Genomic DNA, 23,116 nt, shown 5'->3' with positions numbered 1-23,116 from the left:
AAAACATGAAAAAATGCAGGACACCGGCCCCCGAGGCCCGGAATTGCCCACCGCTGAATTAAACAGACCTTTAAAAGCTGATAAAATGAATATGAACTATATGAAAGGGTTTTCTTTTTGACAAATTATCGTTGGTGCAGTTTATAATCCTATGCATTTTATAGACCTAAAAATACGGTAAATTAAATACTGTTGAGTTAGCCTGGGCTGACTTTTTCATTCCTATTGATTTAAAATGAGAGTAAACTCCACATAATACCGCTTGCCGCTTTTGGCATCTAATTTTCTTGTTTAATGGTCAACACAGCTCTATTAAAACATATTTAGGCGGGATCTAATGATCTATGCCTGCGCCGTGGTTTATATTCACAGCTTGATATTCTCAAAAATGTTTATTAGCCTTGACTGAGCAGATGTGACCGAGTATTGATGAGCGATGAGTGCATTTCCATGATGTCAAGCCCGCATTGATGGGGTGGATCTGATCTGTTAACTCTGCAGTCGTTATTGGCAATTTTACGACATGCATCAGGTCTTTATCTAAAATGTACCATTTCACGCTGAGAATTCCACTTCTTGTTTATGTTTTTTGCAAGTGTCATGTCGAAAATTGTGCCTTTATTTATTGTGCCATATTTGCTCTGTGCCCGTGGTCTTCTAATTATTTGGATTCTTGACTCCAATTGGCATTTCCGATCCTTTAACTGCTGCAGTCATCATAAAAAAGGAAAAATAAATAAAATAATAATAAAATCATGAACCAAAATAAAGCAAAAATGTCTTGACTGAATATATTCTATACATTATTAGAAAACTAACAATAATTTACTCCTTTGGTTACTCAAAGAATTATATTGAAAAAAAAATCCCATCCCCTTATACAAAAACTGATCTTCATCAGATTAACTCATTCACTCCCATTCCAGTCAAAATGAATCTTTGACGTCTATAGCCGTCTATGGCAGTGAATGAGTTCAATGCTGTTCCCAAAATGGGAAAACTATACGTTGCTGGCATTTTTATTTTGAGGTATAATGCCAGCAACTTATAGCGACTTGTTAAATAATTCATTAATTATTTAAAGGCTAGGCGATGATACGACAATTTTGCCTTACGACCCCAACTCCGGAACGGATTAATTTCATATGGCGGGGGTCCACTGTACTGTGATAAACCATTCCACAAATGTATGTTTTTTTAATTTTTGCATTGAACACATCAATTGTTTGACACCACAAAGAATAGTTCCAGTATATAACAGCTGTCAGCCTCCCGAATTATGGACACAGTGCAGTACTTTATTTTAAACCTTTTGAATCCAACCTCGTAAATTTAATTCGTATGTAATAAAAATGATGTCGGGGAAAGAAAAATATTCCAGTGCATTTTTTTCCCTTCTGTGGCAATGTTGAATTTATCCAGTACAAATCTCTTGACTATCTGCAGCTTCATCTGACAGTAGGAGATACTGACTGAGATAACAATCTCGCTAAGGCATTCTCCATTGTCTCTCCTGCTTAGTGAACATGGCAGATTGCTCGAGCATCAGATTGTCATGTCAGTCCAGGATCGCAGCGGCTGATTCGGATTCTTTCTTCTGGCTGTCACTTATCGCAACGCAGGGACAATAATGTATGGGTGAAGGAACTGTTTAGCATCATGATGCTCTACATCAGTGATTCTCAATTATTTTTTTTTTTTTTTGCAAAGCACTCCCAAGGAAAGAGAAAACATTTCGCGCCGCCCCACTAGCCGCGGTGACTATAAATGAGATGATTATCGGTGAAAACTGTATAAGTCCGTTGGTGTATTTTTTTTTATTCCACTACCACTAGAGGGCGACATCTGACAATTTTTCTTTTTTTATGGTCCGTCACTCATCAGGCGCTGGTTTATTTCTGTCTACATTCATACAATTTTTTTTTTCTGCTTTAGTTTTTACACTAAAAGTTAACACCACGTCTGTGGTTCTATAGTTACACTGCAATTGAAACACGACACAGTGATATAAGTGTAACACAAAAACAAGGCCAGCTAAGAGGTTTAACCCTAGGATACACCGTCATGTTTATTACAGGGGCCGAGAGCGCAACTAACAATCATGTCCACTAGATGGGATTATCATGCTTTCCATGACTATAATGGGGGATGCCATTTCTCATTTCTAACTACAACTATAGAAGACATTTCATTCAAGAAATTTCATCCGTCACATACATTACAAGTGAAACAAAGTATTTCTGAGGTTGAATTTACTACCAAAAACCCCACATCTTTAATTAGGAAAATTAAAAAAAGATCTTGCATTTCCTGGCCAAAAGCCAATCAGAGAAATACTGGAAATTTGTTCTGTATTCCCGCTGTCGCATCACACAATAACCCACCATTAGAGGAATGCTTGAGCTGCACTAAAACTCTACAGCAAGTTATATTAACTCAAACATTGCGTCCGTGCAGTTCATATTACCTTTTATCCAGACTATGAATGTAAAAAACAAAAAGGCGGGGCTATCTTTCTTTGCGGATGAGCCTCATCAACTCTCCATTATACTAGATATTATAGACATAGGAGAATCACAGAAGAGGGTAGTATTGAATCAGGCCGGGAAAATTCAATTACACTGATAATAATCGTTTGCTGTACTGTGGCTGGCATGTCTTACAAAGCAACATGCAACTATAACATGGACAGTGAGTGAAAATGAGGTTACCAGGACATGGAAACTGATTTCAAGTATACAAATCATTCAAGTACAAACTAGCATCTGTATTTTGTAAACACATTTATTACTACTACAGTCGAACCTCTATATAGTGAACCTCTACAAAGTGAATCTCTCTTCATAGTGAACGAATCTTTACGGTCCCTTGCAAAACAGCTATATTTGACGTGTATGTAAAACCTCCTCATAGGGAAACTCCACATAGTGAATAATCTCTTCATAGTGATGCTATTAGTCAGTCCCTTGACAGCATCTACCTCTATATTGTGAATATCTGAACTTATCGAAAATTGTGAAGTTGTAAAATTGGGCGCACTGTCGGGATTTCCTCCCTGCCTAGCCGCTCTCGCGCGCCGCGACTTTCTCTTGCATTTTCACTTCGTCCGCCGTCCACTGCGCACGCGTTTCTCCGCTGGTCATCCCTCCGAAAATTCTAAGATGTCGGAATCTGCCGTGAAAAGTATGGATGCTAGATCTATAAGTCGGAAGCGAAAGCCTTTGTCGTTGGAGGAGAAGTGCGACATAATTCGGAAGTGTGCGAGTGGAGTGAAGCAGAATGCCATTGCAAAGGAGTACGATGCTTCGCCTGCTGCGATATGTGGCATTCTGAAGAAGAGAGAAGAGATAATACCTCGTATTGACAGTTACTTTCTCCGCGCTGATGACATGCACTGATCATGTTTTATTATGATCATATATTCATTAACTATTGTTGAATAATAATAAAGATATTTGTTCAATGTAAAATGTTTTTACATTAGTTTTACCGCATTAGATTTTAGTGTTTAAACAACTTAAGTTGTTTAATGTACATTTATTTACATATTTATTTTTTAAAAAACGTATATAAAATTATTTACATATTTATTAAAAAATGATTCACATATTTCATCAATGAATTCTGAACATTTTAGGAAAACCTCTATAAAGTGAATCTCTCTTCATAGTGAACTTCTCTCCTCGGACCCTTGAAGTTCACTATGTAGAGGTTCGACTGTACTATATACAGGATACATCATGATTTCTTTCATTTTTTAATACATTTGCAAGAAATGCTTCATATTATTATTCGCAGTGCACTTTGATTTTGTCAGTCTTGTAGTGGCAAACTACCACAAGATGACGCAAAGAAAATCAGCCCCCTATCCCCCCCAAAAATCAACTCTGACCTCTGGAGGCCTTTTTACACTGCGTTTGCGCACCGTCAATAATAAAGAGCTCACACACACATGCATAACAAACGGGTTTGTCGATGGCACTTGAAATCTTGCAAAAGCAGGGTGAAAATGTAGTTCCTTCATTAACACACACACACGCAGTATACATACATGTGTACGTGTGTGTATATATATATATATATATATATATATATATATATATATACACACACACATACATACATATATATATATATATATATATATATATATATATATATATATATATATATATACATACATATATATACATATATATATATATATATATATACACACATACATATATATACACACACATACATATATATACACACACATACATATATACACACACACACTTATATACACACACACACACATATATACACACACATACATATATATATATATACACACACATACATACATATATATACACATACATACAAACATACATATATACACACATACATTCATACATACATATATACACACATACATACACATACATATATATACACACATACATAATATATATATATATATATATATATATATATATATATATATATATATATATATATATATGTATGTACAGTATTTTGAAAGATCTCCAAATCTGTGGAAAATTAATATTTTCATGGATAAGTCAAAATTAATATTTGGGACAAGCTTTTTTTTTGTGAGGAGAGAAAAAAACTACCTTTTGCCCAACACTATGCATGCCTGACCTATAAACTCAAATTCATCCATGAAAAGAATTTATTGCCCATCACGGGTAACGTAAAACACAACAGAGAACGGTATCATGGCTGCTATTGGAATACATAAACTATGTGGAGGTAACTGTGTTGCGATACTGCCAAGGCATTGAGTGCAGTGAATTTTAATTTGTTCCCATGGCATCTCGTAGTTAGCAGTGGGATGGAAAATGGATGCAAATAGATGCAAGAACTTGCTTCATTGCAGCAACTGACAACCTAAGTAAACCACGAATATTTCCCATCAAACCATTTAGTCATTAAAACTTTGCAATACTGTCTTTGCCATTTATTCTTTTGCATTTTTCGACGCTGTTCTGACTGCTTTGACTACGTTTTGCTCCTCAAATCCCTGATTTTATGACAGAGAAGCACCCCTTGTCCAAGGAGTGTGAAGCAGGTGCCGCAATGACAAAACACTCCTGACAGCAATAAGAGAACGAAGAGCGCAAAGCTCAATTAGCCGGCGCTCCAATCCCAGATCCCGTATTGATTTCCCTCAGATAAGGAATGCCGAACAGGGGAACGCTCTATCAGACATGCCGTTGGGACCTGTCTGGATGTGTGAGAGTCCACAGGGACAAATTGGACAAGGTGACAGCATGCGGGCAATGTATTAGCAGTCCATAGTCTCCGTCCATACTGTAAGTACGCTTAAGTAATACTGCTGTCTAATGATGATAAACAGATACAGTATACTGTTAAGTGTGCTGAAACATCCAAGGCACTGTACTAACCCTTAAGCCATGGTGAAGAAGACAGACGAGACAAAAGTTCTCTGAGGGGCAAATCAATCTGACAAGTCTTCGGTTCCCTTGCGCATTTCTAGACAATCCCTTCACTTCTTCAAATTAACCTTCAAAAGACGAATGTTGGCCGGAATGCGCGGCAACCCTATTAATCCTTTTCCCCGGCCTAGCAGAAAAGAAAGCAAAAATCTACCTTCTTACTGTATTTTTGGAACTAGTGGAACTTCCTTAAATTTCCACATTTTCCACAAAAAAAAAAAAAAAGTACAATTTGTGATATGGAGCACCTTATGTATGGATGGATAGCGGCTTTTTAGTTTGTCATCTTTACTTACTGTATATTCTGCACCATAAGGCGCACCGCATTATTAAGCGCATCGTCAACGAATAGCTTATTTAAAATCTGTTTTCATGCAAAGGGCGCACTGTATTATAAGGCGCACGGAGTAGAAGCTGCAGTAGTGGCTGGGGTTGCGTAATGCATCCACTTGATGCGCTAAAGGCAATGTCAACAAAACAATCAGATAATCAGTCAAACTTTATGAATCAACAATCAGACATTAAGAACAAAGATGAGTTGTGGGAAGTACTATCTGAAGAATGGGCAAATTTTGTTTAGTAGATTTTAAAAAAAAAAACGTTCTGGATTTGTTTTACAAAATCTTTCTTTTAGAAAATAAAAACACATTTTTTGTGCTTTGGCCCCAAGTTAATTGCTATAAAATTGAAGCATATATAGTATATAGAAATTTAAAACAGGGTGTAATAAATATTTTTATTAAAAAAATACATTTAGAGCTGAAATGAAGAGGTAAAAATGTAAAAATTTACATGGCGATTACGTTTTTTTATTTTCCCAAATATGTTACTTTTCTATACTTACTACAAAGCTAGCAGAAGACATTTAGCAAGAGCCAAAGTTTTAGCACAATTCCTGACCAGCTGATTTATGAACAATGCTCATACCACATAGAGTAACATTACATTCAGTAATGTGAACGTTTATATTGTCTGTGGAAGCCCGCACACATTACACTCTGGCAACACCGCAACTTTTAATCACAAGCTGGCTTTTTTAGAAGGAGAAATCACCACTGCGCCTGAAGCCGAGGACCTGTGGGAGGTGCCTGGTCTCCTGTGTTGTAAACACAAGCAATGCGAGCCAACAGGAACGGGAGGAAAAAAAATAAATAAAACAACCTCCCACAATAAATGAGCTCATTCCCAGAGTGGAGAATATTACACAAAAACCAAATACGGGGATGGCCATGGAGGGGACGTGTATTTAGTCTGGACCACGATCTACCATAGTGACAGTTAGTGTGTGGGTTTGTGTACTTAAAGCAGAATGAGCTGTCTTGGTGATTCATTTCTCTTTTTATTTTTCACCTACAGTATATTGTGGCGAAGCCATTGTATTGGTTAGCCATTACGAGGGAGAAGTTCTACTTCATCAAATGTTTTTCTGCAGATCTGCTTACAGTGCGTTTAAAACCCTTCTCTTGTGATGGTTTTCGTTGATTAAAGGAAAATACTTTGTTATGGTCTATTTTAATCCGCGAAAAGTAGTGTTATAGACGAGACCAAACAAACCCAGACCAAGACCAAGTAACAAGACCAAGACACTTGCAAGATCTTGGAAAGCGGAGACTAAAAAGAGCCCAAGACTTGTGGAGATTGAGATCGAGATAACACCAATACTGCATTAATTAAGGTATATTTTAATCTGTAACAAGAGTTGTAGAAAGCCAGACCAAGAAAGTATTGAGACCAAGACAACAGGAGACATTTGAAGGCGGACACTAAGACTAACCAGAGACTTGTGGAGATTGAGATCAAAACAAGACCAAGACTGCATCTATTACGCTATATATTAAGCCACAACAAGTAGTGCTGTAGTCAAAACCACACAAACCCAGACCAAGAAAGTATCAAGACCAAGACAACCCCGAGACTTTTGAAGCCCAAGACTTGTGGAGATTGAGATCGAGACAAGAACAGGACTGCATCTAAGTGTATAAGGACTTCGGCTGTTGGGTGATATGGCCAAAAAATAAAATCTTGATTTTCAATTTTGATATCCATCTGTGAAACTGGATGATTATGATTATAATCGGCTTTAATTGAAGTTTAAAAAAAAAAAAACCCTCAAAAAAGCCTTCTACTCAAAAATCCTTTCATTCTGAGACGATACTCTTAAAAATGGTCTCAGGACCGGTCTCAAGACTAAGACCGATCTCGAGAACAATACTTCATAACAGTAGTATGGAAAGTGAATGTTGCAGATTGAATGGCACTGACTCTGTGACCTTGTATGGCATTTGAAAGACGGCTGTAATTCTTCAGTGTATGGCTAGACATTGACATACACTCGATAGATTGTATTATGTCTGCATCAGAGAAAAGGTAAGAGTTCACAGTGCAGTTGTTCAGCCATAGCGAAGCCTATATTATATGGAGTGGAGGGTGTACAGTAGTGTGGGCGGACTCCAAATGGCCCCATTTTCAAGAAACTGCGTGAGAGGGGGCAATCTGAATAATAATTCTTTAGAATCAAGTCAATAATAATGATTATAATTTCGAGTGACGAGACATATGCAAAATGTATTTTGAGTCAAACAACGGGAGTTTCTCCTAAGCCAGTTACGGCATTTGAGGGTGATACATAGAATAAGTAAAACAAAAATACCATATTTCTGCATGGATAATTTTTTCCACGGAATTTGACCCATTATGAAAAGGAAAATATGGCACTGATGTCGGCAGGTGGGGGAGAAACAGCGGACAACCTCCCAGGCTCTGCACTCACAACAGTTGTCACTTGGATATAGAACATCCCAAGTAAGATGATCAGCAAGATCATCTGTCTGAAGATGACTACCCGTGGAGGAGTAACGAGGATGTTTGAACAACTGACGAGAAGGAAGAAAAGGACATTTGGGAATTAAATGGGAGGAGCTATTTGGGGCGTCAGGTAGTGATGATGATTTTTAGGGCTGTTAGACAAATTAATATTCAACTGTGACAAAAAAAATGGAAAGTTCAAATCGCTTTATTGTTGCAACATTGATTTCAGCATTTGTGTCTGCGCGCACATTGCCTCTCACTTGTCTCGTTTACGCCCTTACCCCCATTACCGCAACAGTATGTTATTGGATTACGGTGAAGAAATGAGTCAAAAAGTATCGGAATTTATTCATTTTAATAACACACACACATTGGGCAGCCAAGATCGATGTAACCATTAATGTCAAGGGTAGACTTATAATCGTATTTTTGTAAAATTCACCCAAATTGAAGTAAAAAAAACGGGGGAGGTTAGATTTGTAACTGATATCGACTCTTACTCGAAGAAATAAGGTATATATAATCATTTTGAGCCTTGTAGGTGACATCATATTACTTATTTCACATTAAAATTAATGTTTGTTCAAACACGTTGAAAAAAAAGTGTTTTTGTTTTGAGGTATGCAGGTATAAGTAGACCCCTAATATGGGGCTTGAAAATAAGGGGAAAAAAAAATTGGTAATCGAAATTGTGTCAATTACAGGACAGCTGTCAAGTTCACCTGTTGCATATTTGTGAGAAACTACACAAAGAAGGAGAGAAGGCATGCCAAAATGATGTGGAAAAAATTGACCCAAAACGGTCAAAATACCGCACAAGGGTTCAACGTATCTCAATATCTGATGATGTTTGCTATTCTTCAGAAATGTCATTACTTGCTCAACCCAATAAAATTTCAGAAAACAGCCTTTGGCTCTAAAAACAAAATGGATCCAGAGTTGGACAAAACATTTATCAGTCACTGCAAAGGCATTTCACAACAAACGGAAAGCAATGAAAAAAGACACAGGGGAGCCGAAAATTCACCCAGATGGCGACAACATGTCAAAGATCAACATGGCACAGCCAATTACTTATCACCCAACTCGGAGTGTGCCATCATTTGGCTAAAATACAGCCAGAAACATGTGGAAAAAAATGACCCAAAATGGTCAAAATACCGCACAAGGGTTAAACGTATCTCAATATCTGACCATGTTTGCCATTCTTCAGAAGTGTCATTACTTACTCGACCCTATAACATTTCAGAAAACAGCCTTTGGCTCTAAAAACAAAATGGATCCAGAGTTGGACAAAACATCCATCAGTCACTGCAAAGGCACAAAGCAATAAAAGGCTTATTTGGTATTTTCTGCCTTCACCAGCATCTTGCCTACAGGTGACGTGACGTAAGCCTTATACATTCCGCAATGTTAGTGCATAAACATCCCTACGTGAGCCATGGAGAGAGTTGTGCAATTTATTGTTGTCAGGAAAACAAATCTGCGAGCTTTAAACATGCTAGAGGCCTCAATACAAAACCGAATAGCCTGTTGCTGACCCAAGATACAGAAACCCGTTTTATCATTACTTGGCAAAAAAACACTCGCTCTTTTTCCCTCTCTCTCTCAACCTGTCTTCCCAGGTTGTCTTCCCATACAGCAAGGCAATTTTCTCAGCTTTTCCGCCTCCATTTTCTTTCAGGAAATAATAATGGTTAAAGCAAGAAATGCTTAAATGGCAGATGGGAGTGTGCAAAAAAGAAAGAGGCCTTTGTCATCGTAGGCCCGGTGTCTGCTATTCGGTGCCAACAGCGCACTCTTGTCACTCGCACTCTTCTCAGCACAATAAGCTTGAGACTTCAAAGCCAGAGACACGGTGGGGGGAACGGGGAGGTGAAAGGAGCTAAGACGTGTGTCATCAAAGTGTGGCTTTAAAAAAAGACCACCGCAAAGTATTTGTTATCGAGCAAATGTATAGCATCATTGCAGGGAGACGTGGAGTGTATCACAAAGGTATAAGTCAACACAAGAGATCCCCAACCGCTGGTCTGCGGCCCGGTTCGTGGATTAACTGATACTGGGCCGCATGAGACACACCCGAAATAATGAACTATTCCCGTTTTATGTATTATCTGAGTCTGAAAGTTATTTTATTTTGAAAAACCTTACATTTTCAAAATTGGACAGATTATCTTGGATTCGTTTCGGTCACTTGAGCGTCAAAATTCACAAAATAAGTTCAATGGGTAAAAAACAGATGACTTTGGGAAAGGGAAAAGGCTCAGTCAACAGACAGGTGACGAGTCTACAACGTTGAAGAAAAAGAAAGCATTTAACAGGCAATACCAAAGGTATCGATTTTTTGCCAGTAAATGTGACAAACCATAAGTGATCAAGTGTGTCCTAAAAAAATGTTTTGAATGTACCTTTGGGTCAGCCGAAAGAAGCTTGAAGGCCTCATACACCTGTCTCTCTTTGACTCCCCCTCCAAGGTCCAGGAAGTTTGCTGGCTTTCCCCCATGCAGGTCAATGATGTCACACGTGGCCATGGCTAATCCAGCTCCATTTACTAAAGGTGAAAAACCACAATGCGCGTTATATCAGCAGACTAAATGCAAATATGACGGATAACCAAAACGAGGTGAATGTCACTGATTGCCATCAAAGTTTGCCACTAGTACCCGAGATCACTTTAGAGGAAATTGAAGGACTAGGCATGGTTCTGTTGTAGTCAAACTTTTCCATCAGTATTTACGTATTTAGTACAGTATTAATGTTCAAACTGTGCATAATGTGACAATAACTCGCAATGATTTTATTTTTATGATCACTTAGACCAGCGGTGTCGTTTTAGCTCAGGGGCCACAGGAGGAAAATTATTCTCAAGCGGACGGGACTAGCATGGTATACAAGTTTAAAAACAATGATAGATTTTTGCCAGGTGCAACAGTTTGGTCTAATACATACAAAGCGATTATATTTTTTTAAAACTAAAGCATTACCAAATTTTGCATAATTAATCATGATTTATCTAATTTTTCACCAACGATTTCATTTTCTGTGAAGCTTGTGGCTATTAGTTAGCTTACTTGAGTAAAATATTGTATTTTACATCAAATCTTCAATCTTCAAAGAAAAAAAAAAACCGTGAAGGTTTTTTTTCTTTTTCCTAGTGGGAGCTTTGCAAAAAGTAATGAAGAGGTGCCCGGACAGGTGCATGTGTGCGTATAGGTGAGAGTGCGCTGAGAAAATCTTTGTGTTTATGAGGCAACATGGGAAGGAGACAGTGCACCTGTTGGTGCCGCTGTACTCTGTAAAAGCTTTGATTTATGACAATAATGTAGGCCTTTAATGAGAATACTAACAATCCAGCTCACAAGAGACTTTCGGGGTGGATTATCACTAATTAGAACACATTGGTTATGGTGGCATCCCTTCTGGAGTCCTCGGAAAACGGCTTGTCATGTGGATTAGAGGAGAGCCTGGAGTGTCTTTACTTTGGCAAGGATTTAACTGTGTCCCAAGGGAATTAAGATTTACAGTGGCTATAGTCTATATAGCCCTTGTTTGATGCAAGTTTTTGGGATGCAAAAAGAGACCAGGACACATCATTCAGAAATATCTTTCGCTTTTAACGTGACCGACTGAAATCTTTCGAGAAAAATAACGAATTTTGCCGCAGGGATGTGCATTTTTGTATCCCCCGTGTTCTTACTTACAATTATTACCGTAAAGTGATGAGCTAGAGGGCGGAAGCGAGCAGACTGAACCGACGTCCGAGTCCATCCTTGTTCACAAACGGGAATATTACTAAAACCGAGAGGAACATGTAAATGTTATGATGTCTTTAGCTGATTCAACAAAGAGTGACAAAGTATGGAGCTGTGTGTACCGGTTAAAGATCACAGAGGTATTCCATTTTACTCATTTATTAATTGCGTTTTTTTTTTTTTGGCATGTATACACAACCATATACTTTGTGGAGCAAAGATGTTGCGCATTACAGGCACTTAGGGCGAAATAAACCGGAGCTGGAAAAGGAAAAACAACTTCTTGGAACACATTAAAAATTAGACTGGTGAGGCATTCGCCGACCGTGGGAAATATGAAAGACACTTACTTAACCCATTACAAAATATATATGGTGGATTCTACTTTTTCTGTTCTTTTATCAGCAATAGAACAAAGATAGGTCGCGCAAAGGTTAAGTTTAATATTTAATTAAATCATTTTATTCTTTTAAACTCTTGATTCGACTTGGCATTGATCAAAACAGTCTTTTCATGTAATCAAGAGGTATTTTTTCCCCACATTCTTCAGATAAACCACAAATCATCTTTATTCTTAATTTCTGATTGTCTGTCAACAAAATTTGATTGACTTATCTGATTGTTGACATTCCTTTTAGCGCAGCTTCTATTCTATGTGCCTTACAATGCGATGTGCCCTATATATGAAAACAGTTTTAAGACAGCCCATTCTCTGAAGGTACGCATTATAATCAGGTGCGCCTTAAAGTGCAGAGAATACGGTAGTCATCAATTACTCATTCACTGCCAGTAACAAGTATACACGTCAATGGCAATGGATGAGTAATAATACCACCAAAACACATTTCGGGGGTGTGACGACTTTTTATATTCACTGCATTTGTGTTACGCAAGCAAGCAACTCAGTTGGCAATTGTATATACATATATATATATATATATGTTTCTATATATATGTTTTTTTTTTCACATTTCCATACCAAAGCAAGCGATGTTTCCATCAAGACCAATATATTTGAGATCCCACTTGGCCGCTTCCATCTCTGTGGGGTCACTCTCAGTCATGTCATCCATGGCAAAGACAGCCTTTTGACGGAATTCGGCATTGTCGTCAAAGTTGATCTTAGCATCAAAGCAGACCACTGGTGAAGTACGAAGAGAGGCGGGAGGGGGATTAGCGCTGGTTATGGTAATAACGGCAGAAAAAAAAACAAAAACAAAAAAAAACGTAAGTTGGATCCAGTGAGGTCTGCGGGAAAAATGAAAGGATGTGGCACACAAACAGCTAATTATAAATTCGCCGCCAAAAAACTAAAATCAACTAAATGAAAGGTTTTCGTCTGGCCTGTTGATATTATTATTTCAGAGGTTAGCATGCTAATAAATCGTTGCTTGGTGTCTCCTTGCTGCCTCCAAGGGATAGACCATTATAGCAGACCTCATGGATGTCTCCTTTACACTTCAAAGATTTAATTTCAAAGAGACCACATTCATTAGGCTACCTACAAAAGACACCGGGCAGAAATATTCACTCGTTAGTCTCTTCTTTGAAATTGCTTTGAAAACAAAAAGAATATAGTGTCAAAAATAAAAAGCATCAATGCATAATATCAGAATATATCTTTGCAATGCATGACCTTTTAAACGTGTTACATAGGAAATTCTCCCGAGACCCAGCCTATTCATTTGTGTCCATTTTGTCTCCGTAAGCCAAAGACAACAAGATTAGTGGCGTCCCACGCGGACATGAAGGACTTCATGGAAAAGGCCAGAATGTCATCTAGCACACAAGTACCTGTAGTGTGTAGTGTCGCACAAATGAGACAAAAGATGTTGACCAATAACAAATGTCCACGACAATGGTCACAAATTAATACAGTACAATACACTGACCCTACCCCACGTAGGCCTACCGAATTTTTTTTGTGTACCGTATTTTCCGCACTTTGCTGATTATAATTTGGTATAGTCCAAAATATACTGTATGGTATTATTAAAATGAAATAACATTTTGCTCACTATAAAGCACACCAAAAAGCCTTCAATTTTCTAAAAAAATTATGTTTCATATTTATTTGAAACATAATTTTATTCTTTCAAACTCTTGAATTATCTTGGCATTGATCTAAAAGGTCTTTGACTTACCTAGTTGTTTTGTTGACATTTCCTTTAGCGCAGCTCCATCAAATGGATGCAAAATGCAACCCCAGCCACTACTGTAGCTTCTATTCTACTTGCCTTACAATGTGATGCGCCTTCAACATGAAAACTGTTTTAAGACAGGCCATTCAGTGAAGGTAACCATATAATCGGTGTGCCTTATCGTGTAGAAAACACGGTACTCAAGATCAACGTATCCTCAAAAAAGCATGGTAGCAACAAAATATAAACACTTCTTTAGATTAAAAATAAATGGTTTGAATAGTGATAGAAGGTACCTTGTCCTTCAGGAGTCTCTCCAAGAGGGTTGACTTCAACCTGAGTGGCGTCGACTTTCAGGAAGAGATCATAGAGCCTCTTAATCTGATCTGCTGCCTGAAAGGGAGTCCATGGAGGAAAATAATTACCCGGTGGTTCGGAAGTGAGCAGCCGGCCCAACCAACACCAATAAGCCTCCCCACACACGCAACCAAACATGGCAGATCACCTTCACTCTCACGCTGTCTGATTTTGTTGAACTTGAATGCCAAATACTGATACCGATAGACTTTCTTCTAAACTAAATAAGGGATGTAATGTGGGTGTGTGTGTGTGTATATATATATATATATATATATATATATATATATATATATATATATATATATATATATATATATATATATATATATATATATGTGATGATGATGTTATTTTCAACAAGGGAAACCTGAAAAAATATGGAAAAAAAAATGGAATTCTACAACTGATGTTACGCTCACAAACAAAAAATTATATCAATCAAAAATGTGAAAAATGTGTTCAGAGGCTTACCCCTATGTGATTTTGTTAGATTTTGAAACAGTTTTGGATTTATATTTTTCCAACCAAGACACCTGAGTCCAAGAGGTCTTCGTTTTCGTCACCAACCAGCATTGTCTGCCGGTAGATTCCAGTACACAGCTTGGCCAGAACCATTACAAGCTTTAAGGAAATTCACCTCTCTATCTCTTTCTGTCTATCTAGTTTACTAAATAGCTAATTAGTTTTTCTGTTTTCATCTGCTGGAAAACTGTAAATGAAAAAACTGAAAAATGAAGTCATGCATTTGTATAAACAAAATGAAAAACAACAACATAAAACACAATTTTGCAAGGCATTGCCTCATGATTCAACTAATTTGCTCTTAATTTGAAAAGAAAAATGTATCATTCCTGTCGCAGCATGCAAATTTGGCAAAATAGATCCCTGCAGAAGCCTTGTTACAATCTCATGTACAACCCCCCCCCCCCCCCCCCCCATTTGGAAACCACAGGGCTAGTTAATACAAGTAAATGTCTTTCACACTCTAAACATAACCTAGGGAAATACCACTTACACAGCGCAGTACAAAAGTGCCAGATGTGACAGCTGACCCTCTGGCAAGTGTGCCTCGTGCGTTGACACTTCACAGCGCACATCTGAACAACTAATAATATCAAGTTTGATCCGTCTATAAATAATCATGCAGCTGTCTTTGGGCACACAGAATATATACATACACTCACAATGTATCAGTAGGTCTGCATCACATCTTGTTATGACTTTATAAAGACCTTCCCTGTGCCGATTACCTGTCTCTGCAGAGGTCCTTTGAAACCCAAATTAGCTGCCATGCGAAGTGCCTGATCGTCCTGTACACCTTCAAATATATCTATGACTTCCTGTGAGAGTTGGGGTAAGGGGTGGGGGGGGGGGTGGGGGGGGGGGGAGAAAAGGTGAGAAAAGTAGACAGCATCTCAAACTCTAGGGTACAATTTTATATCAAACGTCCATTCATATTAAATAGGGAGGCGGGGGATTATCTAGGAGTAGAAAGGAGACAGAGAGATGACAAAAAACAAATATATAGAGATCACAATAAACTGAAATTTATAATAACAATATACAGAAATATAAGCGTCTTTTCTAAATTTGAGGCTTAAAAAAAAAAAAAAAAAAAAATCCGCTGCCGTATTTTCCACACTATAAGGCGCACCGGATTATAAGGCCCACCTTCAACAAACGATCTATTTTAAAACTGTTTTCCTATATAACTTGCACTGCATTATGATGCGCATAGAATAGAAGCTACAGTAGTGGCTGGGGTTGCATTATGCATCCAGTAGAAGGAGCTGCACTACAGGGAATTAAAATAAAACCATCAGAGAAGTCAGTCAACCTTTTCAGTCAGAAATAAGGAATATAGATGATTTGTAGAGAGTACTACCTGAAGAATGGAGAAAAAACACCTTTTGATTCCAAAAAAGGTTTTTAGATCAAGAGTTTAAAGACTATAATTATGATTCCATTAAATATTACAATGTATTTTTTTTAAATCAAACGGCAACCATAGAATGAAAAATGAAAACTGGCGGTTTATGCGCTGTATAAGACGCATTGGATTATAAAGTGCACTATCATCTTGAGAAAATTGAAGGCTTTTAGGTGTGCCTGATAGCGCGGAGAATACGGACGTATGCATAGTGCTATTTCGCAAGGGCATACCTTAAAAATGAGTTCTGGTGTGCTGGCTGCTACTTCCTCAATATCCATACCTCCCTGGGGACTTCCGACCATAACGGGACCATTACAGGAGCGATCCATTAGAATGGCAAAGTAGGTCTCCCTACTTATGTCCAAGGCCTCTGCAACCATCACCTAGACGTGGACAACAGGGGACAATTGACTGATAGATGACTTTAGTTGGCTCCAATAACACATTTGAAAATCCATAGAGGTTATGAAATGCGGCCCCGGTGAAAGATAATAATTTGCCGACCCCCTTTGACCGCGGAAAATACACTGTCACAATGCATATGCAATAGTTAATATATTTGAATAGTAAACACTATGAAGGATTGGCAGAATGACTTAAGATTCAAATCAGAGAAATGCACGAGAGGCCAATTTGCAAAATTAGTTCAGGGACAGAAGCGGTTAGGTTCATGGATGATATTATTCAGTTTTTCATTCTGCTTTCAACCTATTGTCTCAATCGGAAGTTCTAAACTCTTTTTGATGATGAAGACTTCAGAGTGCTGCGCCATTTGTATCTAACTTATTATAAAGATACGACATTGTGCAAATGCATTTTGAGAGCCATCTTGTAAGATCCATTGATTAAGATCTTGTACAAACGTTTGTGACGTCTAAATTTGAGAGACTGTGTATATGATTGTATATTGTCCATAAGTATGATTGTGTGCAATGTGTTGGTTACAATGTTTTGTTTTATTGTTAAAAATATCCATCGGTCCATTTTTAATGAATATTTGGTGGTAAGCAGACAATTAAAAAAAAGTTTAAAAAATGAATTAATAAAATAAAAAAAAAAATACTTCCATATTACCATCTTTTTGCGTCAAAATCTGATGTTATGACCGACGGCTTATAGTCCGGCTGGAATTATACACGCCAAAAATTTTTCTTTTGGTTTTTTTGCTGCTTTGGCTTACAGTATATACCGGTGCGGCTTATAGTACGGAAAATATGGTATTCGATTCGCTGACACCCGCAGGAGCCTGGTTCAAATCTCAGACATAGCCTGCCGACGTGCCATCCTGCATATTGTCATATTCCGCAACGATATTTCACACGCCTCTCTCATCACCTCTGCTTATTCCTCTATCAGCACTGACAGCAAATCCATGTAGCTAGCGGATGCACAAGTGCTTCCGTCTGCATGCCATTTTTTGCTCTGTGGTGCAGTCAGGCCTGGGACTAGATTCAAGCTTCATTGGAACATTGACAACTAAGCTCGGGCTGTCATAAGATTGGTCGAGCTTAGACTAAAAGCTCTACAGTCACTCAGACCTTCCTTCGACACTTGCCATGGGAACGTAGTCATAGATTTCCTGGCGGGAGAACGAAAAGTTGTGCAAGATGTATGCATTCGGAAGGTTAAACAAGTTCAAATACAGTAGATGTTTCACCCAAAAGCCTAATGCACGTTTTTCTGAGTAGTGTAATTTAAGGAGCGTCTTGCATGGTGAAAAGAGAGTCAGTCTTGTGTTTTTTTTTTTTTTTTAAATTGCATTTAATCATCTTCTTTCAAAAAGATTTTTAGCAATGAGAGACGTACAAGTACAACATTTCAAAGTGCTACTGCTCTTGTACAAAAAATACATTAAAAAAAATAATGGTCAGTTTTTTTTTAGGGGATGCCAGAAGAAAATGCTTTTCAAAAACAAAATAGGATTTGAAGTTAAAGTGTTGACTTGTGAGAGCGGTCACAGAACAAATCACTGTATTTTTCAGACTACTAATCGCACCGATTATAAGTTAAAAGTTGAACAGAAAATCTACTTTTATAATGCCAAGGCTGCACCGCATTGTAAACCACACGTAGCATCAGATATTTAAGTGTGCAAGTTGTTTGAATTCCATTTTTCAAAATCCAACATCATGCCTTCAACACAGACTGAACGAGCCTGCATATTTAGAATACACAGAAATAAGAGTATAACATCTTTTCAACATAATGCAATACCAACAAACTCAGATTGTTAGAACACTGCCCCAACACAATAGTGGCATGCCTGATGATGTTTACTAGTGCAGAGTGGCAAGTAAAATAGCAGTTCAAACTCAAAACAAATACTTCAACAGTGTCTTCTTTTGTTTACCAAGAGATTGCCCCACTGTGGCTATGAAAACAAAGTGCAGATAAGTGGCACTGGACTATTAAGCCGCAGGGTTCAAAACTGCCTATGTTCTGAAATTGATGATATTGATTTATTTATTTGATATCGTTTAATTTTTGTGGGTATGTGTTGATGCTCATGGCGTTTATCATTTACATATGCAGGTAACAAACAACTAAAAAACATCAGATATCAGTGGCAAAGAAAAAAAAATGCAGATAAGTCGCACTGGACTATAAACTGCAGGGTTTATAGTGTGAGAAAAATGTAGCATCTTATACTCTGAAATTTACGGTAAAGTCATGTCGCAAGACATTACTGTACCATCAAATTAGAAATGAGAAAAGTCATTAAAAAAAAAAAATCAAATATAGTCACAAAATGTTGCCCGGACAATAACTTACCGTTTTCACTTTGACTCCATCTTTAGGTGTCTGCTTCGTTGTCAGATTGAAACCCAGCATCTTATTGGCCAGCTCACCAACAACTGCAGGACTACGGGAGAGACCATAACATTGCCACATACATGCATGCAACATGAAGGACTAGAGAACAACCCGATTGACATTTAGTTGAGCGCAAAAACACTAATTATTATTTTTAAGAGAATTTGTGTATATTATGCAAATTGATGTCATTTGCCACATGCTTGTGATATACGAATACTAGTTATTTCTGTAAGGAAAAAAGTCCCAGCAGTAATATTCACATATATTTAACGGTTCAGAAACAACCCAAATAGTAAAAAGAAATGCAAGGGAGGGAATCGAAAAATATGCACAACACTTCACGGTAAATCCTCCTTTTAGACTACTGCACAAAACCGTAACAGAGGAAAATAACGATGTGAATCTGCCATCCGGGGAAACCAAATTTGTAAGTAAAACGAAAGCTTGCTGCATAAAGCGAGACATTAATGCAGGGGGTCCAAACTTTTTCTTCTGTGGTCCACATACCTAAAGACCTAACAGTCTTAATTGCTATTAATAATATTTACTTGAACTGATTAACTGTACAAATCAATCAGTTAAGCAAGCAATTGGGCGATACATAGACTATATAAAGTAGTAATTAAAAAAAAATGCTTTTTTTTATTTATTTATTTTGTTAAAATGTAATTTTAGCATATGCCACGAACCGCTTAAATGTGGGATGGCGGGCCGCAAATGGCCCACTGGCCTAAGTTTGGACATCCCAGGGAGAAAAACAAAAAATCCTATATTTTTACACTTAATTCTATAGCAGGTATAAAATAAAACTATGATATTATATGATATAATGATAAAATAATAGCAAGCAAAGGAGTATGACTCACTCTTTAGTTAGATGCACTCCACCTTTGAGGCCACTATCAAACACGCCCTTGCCTCTTCCACCGGCCAGAATCTGAGCCTTTAGCACAATCTCTTTGGCATCTGAAACGAAACAGAGGCAATTATGGGCAAAAAAACAAAACAAAACAAAAAACACACGGCACATGAGATTGCAGTTTTGCACCTTTGAGATGCAATACTGAGTGTGAAATGTGAAGTCTAATGTGGAAAATATTTAGTCACTGGAGAATTTAGCCTTACTTTTATATTATATATATAGTGGTAAATACGTTAATGTTAAGTCAACTTATTAGCCTCAAACTCATGCCGTTAAAAAAAAATTGACCTTGCTCTCATATAAAATCACACAGCTTCTCCTTTGCTGCCCTTCTTTCTTTTTTTTAACCTGACAAGAGGCAAAAAAAATCACCATGCCACTCAGCTGTCTCTTCAGCATTCATCCTACAAGAGCCCCAATTAAATAGAGTTGGTACTCTTGATAAAAAGATGGTTCCAGGCAAGGTTATCATTACCTAAGTGGGCAAGTCCGGCCATTGACGAGAGCAAGAGGCTCTCGTCAGGTTGGGAAAATGCTTGTGGAAAAAAAAATGGCGGACAGCCTGATGGACACCTTGACCCCCGAGGCAAGAAACAAGATCATCCTATGTCAGAAAAGTAGGGAGAACATGAAGACACAACTCTGGGAAGTCACAGAGGCCTAAAAAAAACATTTCCTGCAGGAAGAGACAGAAAAAAAAAGTAGAAGAGAAAATAGTCTCTGACAGGGTGGCGGGGATTAAACTAACACTGCATTAGTGAGATCCAGTCTTCGCAGTGTGAAGCTTCGAAGGGGGGGCGGGGGGGTGTACTCACACACAAAAGAGGGTTGAGAGGATTCATAAATGAATAAATAAAGTAATAAAAAGGCCATTTTGCAAAATTAAAAAGAGTTCAAAGTAAGATGAAATAAGAGTGCCTGGCGGGCACGAACTGCACAAGGATGACATCACAATCGACTTTAGCTTTCAACGGGGCTTCGTGGGCTATATCTATATCTTGCTATATAAAGCAAAAGAGATGAAGAAAAACTAAATTGTGCAGATATTAATTGATTGTTTAAAAATACCATAATTCCCTTAATATGAGACAAACATTTGAGGCACAGATTTGCAGTTTTGACGCACAAATGTGCATTTTTACATAAACCGTATTCTTGCTTGCAATAAATACCATAAAGGGCTAGAGGGTGGACGTGTCACAACTCGACCTAAGACGAAATAAGAGAAAATGACCCGAGAAGAACCGAAAGGAAACGGGGAACTAAATACACTCACATCTAACGAGACAACACGAAATACCTGTACAGGTAACAATTGGAAGAGGGAGATGATTGGCCAATACAAAGGAAGCAGGTATACGCAGACATGTACACAATCACACTGACAAGGACAGACATGAGGGGAACAAAACATGAACTAAAAAACCTGAACAAAAGCCCACAAAACCCCAGAACAGAAAACCACAAAAAATCACAACGCTAACCCACAACAAAAAACTAATAGACATTAACAGAACATGCTCATTGGCGGTTAGCATCCAGCTCATGTTAGCTGAGGTTGTTACGGCATTATTTTCAATAAAAGAAGTGAGCAGACTGAAGCAACGTCCGAGTCCATCCTTGTTCACATGCAGGAATATTACTAAAACGTTAAAGTTAGGATGTCTCCGGCTGATTCAATTATGAGCGCACCGGTAAGAGAAAACGGAGAGGTATATCCATTTCTCGTTTATAAAGTGCGGTCCTTCAGCATATACATTCGTAAACGGATGCTACGCAACTCCAGGTAAAATGAGCTCGAGCAGCGTCACGAGGAAAAGGAAAAACAACGGCTTAGCGCGGATTCAACGTTCCACTGATGAGACGTTCACTGGGCTGTCACAATGTGGGAAATCTGAAACACACTTAACCCACAACAAATATATAACTTACAAATATGAACACAAGAAAATATGAAAGGTTGACAAAGAGGAGATTTTGTTTTGCGACAGTTTTTATACTGTTCCCAAACTGTCGGTGCGTCATATACACGGTAACTTAGAAAATACCAGAATTTGACCCTTAATCTTAAGGGTGCGTCCTCCAAACATGTGCGTCCTATATTTAGGAAATTACGGTAATTTAAAGGGGTGTTTTTAGGAGGCTTGGAACTGATTTCCATGTAAGAAGCGCTTCTACTTACGAAAAATAAACGTTATGAAATGACATATACATTTCATTAGCAGAAGTACCACTGTACTTAATTGTAATTGTGTAACTGTAATTTTGGTACCTAACAATCTTATTCCTAGTCTGGGGGTTTTCTCTTTCCTCGGGGGCCTTTGCAAAATCTAACAGAGAAGGACCGGCCCAACCTAAGGGAAATCTAACCAAACGCCGATCAAATATGGCGAAAGTGACGGCATATGGCTGACTGGACTTCCTCTCTGTCTGTAAACCCTCTTTTGTTGTTCCGACGGTCGCCTTGTGCCCCTTAACACTTCAAGCGCCTTTTTCAAATGACTTTCATCTTCTTCCTTTCAGAAAATAAGGCAGTGTCTCTGGTGAAAAGTGCTGACAGTAGCATTTAGCGCGGAGTAGAGTTGGCTTAAGCACTGTCCTTTTGCTGCCGTCTTTGTCAGAAGTGCTGAGGGATAAGACGACCGACCCTCTTAGAGCTCCGCGCGAGTGTGTGTGCTGTTGTTGCGTGTATCTGTGGAGCATATGGAGACTTTTCTATGCTCTTCTTGATGGTCTACTACTGTAGATGGAGTTACTTTTGAATAAGTACTTCAACTTCATGAGTATACAAAGCCACAGTTGTTGGTGCGTTTGCTATCTTTCATTTCACAAGTCAATGATGTGAAGCTCCTCCCCCTGAGAGACTTTGGCCTATTCATTTCTTTTATAAGGATGAGTGAGTGGCTGGGGAA

General features: G+C 38.1%; 1 protein-coding gene across 1 annotated transcript in view; it reads right to left on the bottom strand.

Moving 5' to 3' along the window:
* Positions 1 to 23,116, bottom strand: part of suclg2 (succinate-CoA ligase GDP-forming subunit beta) — a 61,644-nt gene that overhangs the window by 22,744 nt on the left and 15,784 nt on the right. Inside the window, exons 3-9 of the mRNA XM_088424394.1 lie at positions 20,149 to 20,248; positions 19,238 to 19,328; positions 16,696 to 16,848; positions 15,783 to 15,872; positions 14,469 to 14,565; positions 13,011 to 13,172; positions 10,688 to 10,830 (exon numbers count right to left, since the gene is read on the bottom strand). Coding sequence (XP_088280520.1) covers positions 10,688 to 10,830; positions 13,011 to 13,172; positions 14,469 to 14,565; positions 15,783 to 15,872; positions 16,696 to 16,848; positions 19,238 to 19,328; positions 20,149 to 20,248 — 836 coding nt within the window. The remainder of the gene's footprint in view (positions 1 to 10,687; positions 10,831 to 13,010; positions 13,173 to 14,468; positions 14,566 to 15,782; positions 15,873 to 16,695; positions 16,849 to 19,237; positions 19,329 to 20,148; positions 20,249 to 23,116) is intronic.

This window comes from Hippichthys cyanospilos, chromosome 9 (genome assembly GCF_059441005.1).
Source record: "Hippichthys cyanospilos isolate Australia breed blue-spotted pipefish chromosome 9, RoL_Hcya_1.0, whole genome shotgun sequence".
NCBI classification, from domain to species: Eukaryota; Metazoa; Chordata; class Actinopteri; order Syngnathiformes; family Syngnathidae; genus Hippichthys; species Hippichthys cyanospilos.
The sequence above is the reverse complement of the archived record's forward strand: the minus strand, read 5'-3'. Positions and strand labels throughout refer to the sequence as shown.